At 36.6% G+C, this 13,312-nt stretch overlaps 1 protein-coding gene across 11 annotated transcripts in view; it reads right to left on the bottom strand.

Moving 5' to 3' along the window:
* Window positions 1-13,312, bottom strand: part of rap1gapa (RAP1 GTPase activating protein a) — a 59,287-nt gene that overhangs the window by 39,836 nt on the left and 6,139 nt on the right. For all 11 annotated transcript variants that reach the window (XR_009783822.1, XM_061735516.1, XM_061735524.1 and 8 more), the window contains exon 2: window positions 977-1,012. Coding sequence is in view for 10 of the 11 variants with exons in the window: in XM_061735516.1 (XP_061591500.1) it covers window positions 977-1,012 (36 nt within the window). In the remaining variant the exon portion in view is untranslated. The remainder of the gene's footprint in view (window positions 1-976; window positions 1,013-13,312) is intronic.

Below are 13,312 nucleotides of genomic sequence, written 5' to 3' on the forward strand. Positions count from 1 at the left end.
TTGAGGAGTCAAACGCTTATGCCTCCTTACCGGAAGATGTCAAAAACAGAGGCCGGTATCTGAAACGGCAGGAGGTGTGTACTGTACGCTCACATCTCTGCCTCCCTCCATGTACCACTCGCAGCTTCGCTCTAACCTTGCCAGAACTGCAGAGATGGAAGGACGTGCTGTCTGTCTGTCCTCTAACTGCTGCCCATCTGCTCCACCTTTCACTGTCTCATTCATCTTACTTACACTCTACTTGGTGAACATTTACATCACAACGCCTGTCTGAGTCAGTGAATACCACTCCAGTGAGCTGCAAGCTTCAGAAACTGCAAATCCATATGCTTTTTATATAATATAATATAATATAATATAATATAATATAATATAATATTATATTATATTATATTATATTATATTATATTATATTATATTATATTATATTATATTATATTATATTATATTATTTATATTATATTATATTATATTTTATATAATAATAATATATATTTATTATATAATAATAATTATATTTTATTTTATATAATAATAAAATATATAATATAATATAATTTATATTATATTACATTATATTATATTACATTATATTATATTATATTATATTATATTATTTATATTATATTATATTATATTTTATATAATAATAATATATATTTATTATATAATAATAATTATATTTTATTTTATATAATAATAAAATATATAATATAATATAATTTATATTATATTACATTATATTATATTACATTATATTATATTATATTATATTATATTATATTATATTATATTATATTATATTATATTATATTATATTATATTATATTATATTATATTATATTATATTATATTATATTATATTATATTATATCTGTTATGTTGTGTTTAGTTTAACTTTGTTTAGTTTATTGATTGTGGCTAATTCCTCTCATAATAACATACTAATAAAGATAAAGAATGAGGAAACACTCACCAAAGGCCTCTGGCTTTGGAAAAGGTCTTGTCCACTCTGAAAAAAAGGAACATACAATAGTTAAGACTTTAATCAAGGACATCACATGTTTTGTGTTAATCTCCCTAAAACCAACTTGATTTGATGCAGACATGCTGCAACTTTTGAACCAAACTAAATGTTGCCAGGGTTAACCCATCAGCAGCACCTGCTGGCACATGAACCAGCCTGCTCCCAGTGACTGGTCTGAGCTCTTTTCTGCCAGTCACTTGACTCAGGAACGTATGAAAATTACGACCAGTGAAATGTGACAGAGGTTGTGCATTGAGCTGGGTTACCCTCAAATAACTCTCGCCATCTGTCGAAGTCGCATTTCCAAGGATAAAGGATGATTACTAGCTTGTTTTTTTTCTTCTTTCTGAGATGAAATGAATCTTATCCTTATTCCAATCCTTGCTATGAGGCTCATTACCCAATGCCAGTCAGGAAAAAAACAACAACTGTCATCTGTTCCTAAATCTGACTTTAAATCTTGTGTTTCTGATTACTTATTGTGCCCTTTGTGACTTATCTTCCTGTTATATCACTTCTTGGGACTGCGTGTGTTCAGAGATACTTTGAGATCCTCGGGTAAAGGTCTTGTCTGCTCCTGAAGGGGGCAGAGCATTTGAAGTCAGGACCCTGAGGCCCTGGAGTGATCTGCCTGAAGAAATCAGGTCAGATGATTCACTGTCCTCATTGAGGTCCCTACTTAAAACATATTTTTATCAGAAACCCTGTCCTGATTTTGCCTGAGTTTCATTTTTCAGTGGAAAGGCTGTTCATTATCCCGAATTTTCGCTTCACTGGCAATTATTATTTTAGCAGTTTTCAAGCTCATGTGCAGTGATTTCCACCATACAGTCGTGTATGTGTTTTAAAGCAGTACCAACTGATGTCTTTCGGATTATTCCTTACACGCCAACATTTCTGTAGACTCTTTTAATATTATGTGCCACAGATTATGAAATGCCCCACATTTCTGCAATTTTATGATCTGAAATTTTCTTTTATTACTACATGTTACTATAAATCTTGTAATCGAACCTGGAATTGTAAATACTTCAAAGAAACACCTTTTAACTATCATGTTAATGACATAGTTGATTGGTGTCAATCACCTTTTAAAAAAAAAGAAAATTAAAAAAATAAGTACTATTTAATTATACTAAAATCAAGCTTTTATTTTTTTACCTGTTTTATGGGATGAGCCAAATATTTTAGAAACAGGTTAGTAAAATTGTATTTGATCTTTTTTTATTATGACTTGATTTTGCTGCCCTTTTAACAGCTTTTACAAACCATTTCATGAAGATTATTAGATTTTACGAAATTATGTCAGGATAAAAAACACTCCGTGTAAAGAGATTTAAGCTGTAATCGGTGGATAAAGTAGGAAAATGACGCAGTACTTGGAAATCCTTCAATGAAAATGTAGGAACCAGTATCTTCCAGCAGAGGGCGCTGTCCGCGCAGAAGTAAATGACCCGCATGTCCAGAAGGTGACGTTCTCTGTATTTTAGGCTTTACCCCTAGTAATAGTAATTGTACTTATTTTAATTAAGTGATTTTAATAGTACCTTAGCTGAAAGTTATACATCATTAGTAAAAATGAGAAAACGTTGTGGTCTCAAATGAAACACATAAAATAAATAACATGCAGTATCATTTTATTTTCTTCACCGTCTGTTGATCCTGTTTTCTAATACTGTTCAGCTTGGTTTTCTCCCTAAGATGAGGCTGGATCCGTCTGTGCTCGCTGCGTGTCTCCCAGTGGCGCTACCGGAGCTGAGAGCTTTTTCTCACCTTTTTTGTGAACATAATTAGCATGCATGAAGCCACAGCAACACCTGAAGGATCAAGCAGTTTTGCCCACAGGAAATGACTCTTGGTGTGTGAGTGATGTGAAGACTACAGAGAGAAGCAACTAAATACCATGGCAGGTGCTTTACGAGTCTTTATAGAAAAAACACCTTCCAACAATTCAGGTGGGAATAAACAAATTAACAAATCGTTTGTCCATACGAGTTCAAAAGAATAGCAAATACAAGCTTTGAAAAGTAACACATTACATCTTTAACTTAATAAAAATAGAGCAAAAGTGGAGAAACAGTGTGTTATTGGCTAATTATCTACTCACTGCTTCTATAAGATTTAAGTAGCAGATGTGTCCTCCTAATCAATTGTACTGGTTGAGAACCGATCAATCATCAACAAGTGTGATTATCGGTTTTTCCAGCATTAGTCTGGATCATTGAGGCTCTGTTATCGCAATAACAGGGAGGAAAGAAATCAGCGATGACCTTAGAGAAACAAATCCATCTATGTCGGGTTGTAAGGTCATTTCCAAACAAAGTGCGATCCCTCTGTCTAAAGTGAGAACGGTTATTCGCAGACAAAACGGAGGTGGAGATGCTTGTCTGTAATTCACAGAATCAATGTTTGTGGGAAACCCAAAAAAGTGCATCTGCACAAACACCAGATGCCAAGTGTCAGACAGACGTTGGTGGAGGGTGATGATTTACGCTGGTTTTGCAGACACTGGACCTGGGAATGTTGCAGTTGTCATGGTCCAGTCCAAGTCCAGACCTCAGAGTGACGGGAATGCCATGGTAGAACTGTCTGAGGGCTGCGCAGACACACGTGCCCACAAACATCACAGACTTCAGACACTGCTGCACAGTGGAGCAAAGGCCCTCCTCGGTGATATCGACCCAACTTTCCATTATCTTTACCTGCTTATTCCTATTCAGGGTCAAGGGGGGGCATGCTGGAGTCTATCACCAACTCTCTCAGATGGTGACCTTGAAGGAATATTCACAATCTCACCAGAGGACCTGAAAGTGACATTCATCCTCAAGGGAAAACAAATGTCTGTATTTTCTCCATTTCAAATGTGCTTTAAGGACTAAAAGAAATTAAATTACCGTCACCCCAAGAATCATCCAACTATTGAAACCCAACGACTATGAGCTCAAGCTAACAAACAAAGTAATATAAGGAAGTTCCTGTCTTCATTCATACAACAGACACGAAGAAAAGTAAAAGTCATTATAAGAAACGCGCTTTAGAAGGAGAACATTAGAACCAAAACTGAAGGACATACTTCTTCTTTTGTTCTGAGAAATTCTTAAAAAATGAATAAATGAAAGCCAAAGACTTCCTCCTTCTGAGAAATTGTGTTAGTGAAAGGAAAAGGGCCCCGGTTCTTGTCTGGTCTTTGCACAGAAACAACACGTTGTTACAGTCGGTTGTCGGCGCAGAAGAAGATCACTCATCGTTTTTCACCATGCAGGTTTCCAAGTGACACAAAATGACACTGAGATGGAATTTGTGGGGTTGTTTTATCAGATCCGTCACCAGTGTAGATTTCAATGAGTTGAGCAGACGCGCATGCAGATAAATCAGAGCTCCACCTTTAGGGGAATGCATGCTGGTCCCAGTGAGAGCGCCAGAATATGGCCTGAGTGGATGGAGGGTGAGGCTGTTTTTGTATGTATCACTAAGAAAAATATTTTCTGAACCTCATCCTGTCACACTCATTTATTCTCAGGTTGCCTGGAATTCCTATAAAATGAAATCAGCCAGGGTATGTTGAGATTATCGTCTAAAGGCTCCAAACTGACAAACCGAGACATGAATCATCTGCTATACTAAGCTATATGACTTTATAAGAGTGATGATGCTGGCATGTATAACTTAAAAAAAGGTAAAAAACAGAATATAGCATTTTATGTCTGACAGGATCTAAAGTAACTCACAATAAATAAAACACCCTATCCTTAGGCCAACATTTCTTCATATACAGCTTTGCAAACAAAAAGGTTGAAGATGCACAGGCGCTGATAGCCGTCAGTCAACTAAAGCGAAACAAAGAATGTCCTGTTCTAAAATAGAAAGAAGCAAAAGTATTCTGTAATGCATTTAGTAAAGTATGAGTCATCTTTCAGTCACATATCACTACAAAAACTGGATGGGGGAGTTTTTTTTTCTAAAAAGAAACAAAAGTAAGTCTAGTGGAAGTAATGATTTGTGAATGCAAGGTTGCCAGAAGAGGAATTACATCCCTGTTCAGGTGCAACCACAAGTGTTTTGTCATGCTTCCTCTATTCCCTGTTAGGTATCAGCCACAAACTGGTTGTCATGGAAATGAGGGATAAGACGGCTCAAAATGGGTCTCAGAAATCCATGACTGCCAGGAGCTGTGACACTTGACAAGGAGCTAATACAACTTAATCTGACTTTAACTACCGCCTGTAATTTTCTCCTCCTCCCTCCAAACTTTTGAACATTTTCTACACTTAAGAAATAAGCTGATGCCCGTAGTATGTAACAGTTCAGCAGCATTACAGCAAGTAGGTCAGCAGACAGGGACAACATGTCTGTCCAGAGAAAATCCAGCTTAAAGCAAACAAGTTTCTTATTCAGCCAAAATCTGCTGCTGTTACATTTTCTTGCAGATGCCCTATATCTGTGTGTAAGACGCACGGCAAAATTAATATAATACATATCAATATTACTCTAACCAAACTATTTTATAAGACTCAGGACCTCATAAGCTTTCTATCTGTAGTTTATTCTTATTTTAGTTTATGCTGCAAGTGAGTGAGAACTCCATTTGTATTAACTTATCCTGTTGAAACCACCTCACAAAAATTATTTCTGCTGTCAATTCTGGTGAGTCCTTGTCAGTGTTGCACCCTAGGAAGGAGGATTTTAGGTGCTAAAAACATCTCAAATCCCCCAAGCTTGGGCTGAATACTTGCAAGCAAAGAAAAGTTGTCCCCATATCTGACCTGAAGAATTACAGCTGTCAGAACATGTGAGCACATTTATCCTGCTCAAATATAGTCCTCCAGTACTTATCTTGTGTATTTCCATTTTATTTTACTTTATACTTTGACATCACCACATTTTAACGGGACTTTCAATGGCCTACTGGTAACTGACAATATGACATTTTAAAATACAATATATCATAAAGACCAGAGATTTTTTACCTCTCTGGCTTCTGATATTGTCACATTTCAAACACTGATGACCTAGTAAGATCTCCATCAAATACCTCTTTTTGACCAAAGTGAAACTGGTGCTGAAGCTGAAGCCATCTCAGAGCTGGCCAGAGGTGTCAAGTAACGAAGTACAAATACTTCGTTACCTTACTTAAATAGAAATTTTGGTTATCTATACTTCACTGGAGTAATTATTTTTCAGACGACTTTTTACTTTTACTCCTTACATTTTCTCACAATTATCTGTACTTTTTACTCCTTACATTTTAAAAACAAAACTATCCAGTTAAATTGCGCCGTCCGGATAGAGTGAATTTGGTTGTGGTTGTTTCAGATGTTCTTGTCCAGTTTTGTTCTTACATCCGTTCCCTCAGATTCCTGCAACTAAACTTGGATGTACATTCCAATAAAGGTTAGGATAAATGATAACATGCCTCTGAAGTTTGACTTTTTGCACCATTAGAATACTTATAGGCAACTAGTCATCATATCTTCTGCTCTCTGAAACACATGTTAATGCTCAATAGTACACATATATGGTTCTTTAATATATTTGCATTATACTAAGATGAATTCATTTTCAATGGCTTTTGTCCTTAATGGCTTTTTTTCCCCCTTACATTACTTTTACTTTTATACTTCAAGTAGTTTTGAAACCAGTACTTTTATACTTTTACTTGAGTAAAAAACTTGAGTTGATACTTCAACTTCTGCAGGAGTATTTTTAAACTCTAGTATCTATACTTCTACCTGAGTAATGAATGTGAATACTTTTGACACCTCTGGAGCTGGCTCAGTGTTGCTTTTCCATAAACACAAAGCAACTGCAGAACCACATCTTCCAAAGTCGAAGCTTCCTTTAGTGATTTTCTGCAGAGCTCCATGGACCACAAAGGACACAGAACACAGTGTCTTCCCTACAAATCAATGTCTTAATACTGCCAGTCTCCATTTATCAAGGTTGTTGCAGACAACAGTTGGTGTTCGTGAATGCTCATTGTGATGCTGACAGCTGTTTCAAAATGCTGACCGGTATTCTTGAATACTGCTACAGACTGACTTTATACCTGCTGATTTAAGTGGGATCTATAAATGGCAGCAGGTGAAACTGAAGCACCAGAAATGTCTATCTTTGACCATGCAAACACTGTTTTTAATCTGCAGCTGCTTGATTTTGGTATCTATTCTTTGTTGATGCCTTTTCCTGAGTTTCTTCTCAAGACTTAACAACGGCAGTGTTTAGATTGGTAAGGAAAATCCTGCCCCATGCCGTGATGTAAGTGGTCCCTGCATTTAGCCCCATAAAGTTTTAGTGCCAACAGAGCACTGGCTTAATGGCTGTAAACTGGTGGTTTCTATACAGTAAGCCTTTAAAAAGAAAAAAAGTCTTCTGGCATCAAACTAGAACCATTTTGGTTGAAAAGCCCTGAAAGTGTTTTTTCAGGCCTTGAGTGTTTTTCTTTTTCTCCCTCTAAAAAGCAAGTTTTTGGTTTTTCTTCTCTCTCTTTGAGAACTGGGACTTCATACACAAGAGTAATTCAGTATGAGAATCTAACCTCATATATATAGTTTCAGTCACGGGCAAAATTCAATTGTAAAATTATTTACAATTGCAAAGCTGCTAATACATGTGTTAGATATGTCATGCAGGTTTTTTTTGTGATTTTTTTTTGTATATTGACACTTTTACTTATGTAAAACATCTGAGACAGATATTTACATATACTACCGGTACAGTAACCAATAAAGCATCAGTAAAGAAAACTACAAAAAAAACAAACTACAAAGCTGCAGCCATGGGAGCAGACCTGCAATTACTTTCTTCATGAAACTACAAAAGCAGACATATTATATTTCAGTTATTTGCTGCATGTGTTTTGTTTACGGCGCCACTTTGGCAGGAAAGAGAATCACTTGTGCACGTCAAAGGCCACGGTGCAAGAACTTCAGAGCCCCAGAGTTTTCCACGCATTTAAACCCAAAAGATTTTTAAAACAAATCACAAAAAGCTGAAAAACTCAATATTACAAAGTTGCGGGAGTACATCGAAACTGCAACGGAGCTGCCAGACTACCTGATCAATTTTCCTTTGTCTTACTCTGGGATTCTCTTAAAAACTACAAAGCTTGGAGGAGTATAAAAGGACGTTATGCCCTGGATTTGTGATAAACATTCAGCTTTGGACTCTGTCAGCAAAGGATTATTTTATCATTGCTGGAAGGGTACGCGGCACTTCATTTCATTAACAAAGGCGCTAAATAAAAGGCACAACACCCACACAGTCAGTGCAGGCTAACGTAATCGTCATGTTCATTAGAATCAAATGTTGCCGTGAATTTCCGTGGGATAAATTAGACTGTGTGTACTGTGTGAATTAAAGTTTTACGGTCACGTTTTAGCTCTACCTGTTCCCCTTTTCCTAATATTCTGGCATCCCGGTGCACAACAGCTATCGGGTGTCGTTTCTATCGTTTACTGACGCAGAAACGTCCTTCTCGCCCCTTCATCTTCACTGCCAAAATGGCATTGTTTACATTTTAGAGTGGTGCATGTTGGGAATTCTGATGTCATGGTCTGGAGCTCTATTAACACTAACTAGTTAATGTAAGGCCTACTAGGACTCCCAGTAGTTTTGCCGATCTGTTCACAGCAGCTGCTTTTAGGGAGCAGGATGAGCCACCTGACCGCACTCTACTGTACCTCCATGGCCGTTTGAATCGGCTTTGGCATTGACAGCTAAATATTCAGACTTTTTCTTTGAAAATTGAACAGAAGATGGCATTTAAATCTTTCCTTTCCAAGGTAAATGTATTTGCTTTTTTGCCGACAGGCTTTGTCCAAACTTTCAGTTACTATTCTACACAACACTCCCTGTCTCCCATTGACTCGTTTCTGTTGCTCTGAATACATCCCCTTGTTGGTTGCTCTGATTGATCGTAGCATTAGGACTCTACGTGCAAAGGCAGTTTGATGAGCAGCCGTTGGTGTCGCCCCTTGAATCAGTGGGCTCTACGGATCGCTTTGAGACATCTACATCTTTAAAGGTGTGTATCTGATCTATCCGGCTATAAATGAATCAGTATCAGGGTATAGATCGTCTGGCGTATGTGTGTGTGTGTGTGTCTTCTAAACAGTCAATGTGGGCTCATGTTACTAGACGTTACGAGAGTTACATTAAATGCAATATATGCCAGAACATAGTGGCACGCAAAGGGGTAACACCAACGATATAATAAAACACCTGAAAATACGTCACAATATCATTGTAAAGCAGTGCGATGTATAACTGCTTTAGCAAAGCCGCTATGCTTTCGTCTCCCAGCTCCGACTCAATATGAAGCAATAAACTGACGACCCTGTCGCCTTTAATTTCCAACATTAAAAATAATGAATGACTCCACAGCACACGTCAGGTAGGCTGAAACTGCAGCTGCAGCAGCTGTGGTTGTTTGTGGTGGATACCCAAGAGCAGCACATCCTCCACTGACAAATAGATGCAAGAAAACAAAACAACAACAGTATAATATCATAGAGCTTTCACCAAATTTAAAAGACTTGCTTTCACTTCAGTGGAATCTAGTTGGGTTAGGCACTGTAGGCTATACCCTTTAATGCATGTTTTGTTTTCCTCTGTGTTTTTTTTAATTTTAAAAACAGAGATAGATTTACATCATTTTTTCATCATTTGTACAGGAAACTGACTTCTACATCAATTCATCTTACTCCATCAGTAGAGTTAAATTAGTTTACAGGTTGATTTTCTTCCAAAAAAACAAACAACTGGAGGTCAAAAAACACCTAAGAGAGATACTAGAATTCACAATTACAATCTGATCACATATGTTCATTACCGTCACAACCAGAGACATTTTCTGTTTCTCTTCTGTGTTTGTATTTTTGATCTATTCAGTTTGTTTCTGAGAAGGAGAAAGTTATATATATATTTTCAGCATCATACCATTAACTTTTGTTCCAAATTATAGACAAGTATCAATAAGTATTGATGTCACTGAAATCCTTGGTATCAGTATCGGTACTGGTATCAGTATCAGTATTAGTATTAGTATCAGTATTAGTATCAGTATCAGTATCATCAATACTCGTCCCTGGTCAAGATAAAAATAGGGATGTTCGACAAACGAACAGGATTTTTGACATGAAATTCACTTAAGACACCCAAACATACGTTCTCAAGTGCTGGAAAAGTGACTTTTTTATTTTTATTTTACATGTATATCTTCTTTAAATCTGGACCAATGTGTATACTGATGTGCTGACAGACCAGCAAGTACATAAAGTGCATGATTACAGTTCGCTATAGGCAGTTTGGCAGAAGAAATCCTCTTTGTTTGTAAAATGACCATATGATCTCATGGCATAGCATATGAATAGCACATCACTTCTGGCACATTTCATGGATCATTGGACACTTTTTTGTGTGTCATTTTATAGCAAGAAAAAAAATTCAAGGTTGTTTGTCATACTTTGATATTAGATGGCAAAATAAAATGATAGATAAAAATGAATAACAATGACTTTGTGACATTGTATTTGCTGGTGCGTTAGACTAGATTGGTCCCTGGGTTTTTGAATTGATGCTGAGAATGTAAGGATGATGTGACCGTTGGGCTGACCAAGCCACTGAAGGGCAACTTATCATTTAATGATCATCTGTGAGCCAATTCAGTAAATCTGCTGTCCCTTTCACAGTAAAACAAACGCCTCATGTTTACAATATTGTTATGTCTTTCATGCTATTTTCCAAAAAATGCCATAGCAGTCAACCTCCTGGCTGAATTCAAAAATAGATCAGTGAGAGAGACTCATGACCCTTTTAGCACTGTATAATTTGCTCATAAATAATGCTCACTGAGAGTGAAACATTGTAAAACAATAGGGAACGTGACCAGATCTAGATGGAAGACTGTGTCTCGGCCCCGTGTGGCCCCATGTGGGCCTGAATGAGCCTATTGACATGGACTCATTCAGGCCCACATAAATGAACAAAAACAGACTGAATGTCCTCATTTAGCCACTATACAGTAGGATACAGTGTGTATGTAAACACATCACAGCTATGCTGACAGCTATAAGCACCGCAACTGTCACATATGAGAATTATTGTCCACATTTTGAGAGATTCAGATTAATGTTTTGTTTTGATTAATTTCTCTCTTATGAATCATGTATGTATGTATGTATGTATATATATATATATATATATATATATATATATATATATATATATATATATATATATATATATATATATACATATAGAAAGAGAGAGATGAAACTCCACACAGTAAGACTTCTGCCAGACCTGGGAATTGAACCAGGAGCCTTCTTGCTGTGAGGACCAAAGGACTGTGTCATTAACAGACTTGTGCAGAACATGATGGCAAGTTGATGACGATCCATTCATTTAAATCAGGTGTGCTGATGCAAGGAAACATCTAAAACTTGCAGCAGAGTGGCCCTGGTGGGCCGGAGTTCTATTGTATAATATTATGATCTTTGCAATGTTATCAGAGTTGTTTGGGATTAGGATATTGATGCATGTTTAAATCAACAGTTCTGCTGCCTGACATGAAAAAGATTTATTTGATGATCCACCATGCATATTGCTGCAGCATGTGCCTCTGGCCAGCCATATATATATATATATATATATATATATATATATATATATATATATATATATATATATATATATATATATATATATATATATATATATATATATATATCTTTGTTAATGCAAATGAAGTGTAAAAGGAGATGTACTTATAATTATATTATAATTATATGTAACTTATAATTTGTAAGCGTAGCATTCAGAAAGCTTTATACTTCTTTACCAAATGACAAACGTGTTTCATGGTAGCAAACCTTGTGATAATGTGGATGATTGTAAGCACTGACATAATTTTTTATAAGAAACAGTAACTGCATCACAAATTTAGAATTTGATTATTTTAAAATGTAAACATATATTTTCTTCTTTTTTTAGAGCTAAAACCAATTAATGCTAAGTGGCACCTTGGCTCACCTGGCACTGTCCTCCCAATTGTTCTCTGCAGATGGCTCACCGTTGTGGTTATGAATGTGAATGTGACTGTCAGAGTAAATATGCAAGGCAGAGTGACTGCATGGACACTGAAGAGCCCTCTGGGCGCCCTGCATCTCCTGTTTGTTTTGTCGCTGCCGTTGGAAAGGTACTTGAAAGTGCTCCTGATCTGAAGTGGGCCTGTCCTGCGGTGTAATCATCTTTAATCATGTAAACATTTGCCTTTGTCAAACAAAACCAACCTCTCTGTGCTGTCTTCTTTTTGTCCTAGGTGCAATACTCTAGTCCCATAAGCCTTAGACACGAGATAAAAAAACAAACACAAAGAAATCTTTCTTTTTTTAACAGGACCGGGTGTGGTAACAGAGAAACTGTTTTCTTTAAGGTGACAAAATGAATTCTTACCAAAAATACTGGACCTCCACATCCTTTTCTTTTTTTTTGTAGCCACAGACCACACAAAAAATAAAGTGAAGTAAATGGATTCTATCTTGAACATATTTACACAGTATTACCTTGAATCAAATATAGTGCTTCACCATGAGACACAGTTTCACACAGTCTGCATTGTTGTTTACTTGACATTGTCAAATCAGCTGACCAGAGAATAGCAATTACAACTGGGGCCTCAGATTTCAAAACAATGTCTATCTTTCCCCCCTTGACTGTTTTTGAAAAGGACTGACTAGCATTCTTCCAGTTTTTCTATGGACGACTGCAACATAGAGCATCATTGTTTTGGTTTCCTAAAGGTCATTTCCCTGAGGTCGCTGGGAGAACATGCATTTCATTTAACAACTCGTGCCTCCGCGTATATGTCATTATTAGAAGTTCGTGGGGAAACCCATGAGACACATATACATTGCTCCACTCTTGTTTCATGTGATAAACAAACATGTAAGTCTAGTTACTTCAGCATGTAGGGTATTTTTGTGAAAAGACAATACAGGATGATGAAATCTCTGTGTTGCAACATTATGGTTCAACTGGCACTAAAAACAGTTTTGAGGTGGGTTAAAAAAAAGGAGTTTGACTGTAAAAGCGAGACACGACGGCCAGAAGCTACCCAGAACAAAACCACATAATATCACATGATATAACAGCTAAAATGATGTGGCAACATCGGCAAAATCTGAATGCAAAATTAATGAGCATAATTGTTGAAAACAGACCAATTTGCAGAGATCATGGAGCTTGTGTTCCTGTCAGTGAATGCCAGTGAGATTCAGAGGGCAG

Source organism: Cololabis saira, chromosome 12, assembly GCF_033807715.1.
Source record: "Cololabis saira isolate AMF1-May2022 chromosome 12, fColSai1.1, whole genome shotgun sequence".
Taxonomy (NCBI): Eukaryota; Metazoa; Chordata; class Actinopteri; order Beloniformes; family Belonidae; genus Cololabis; species Cololabis saira.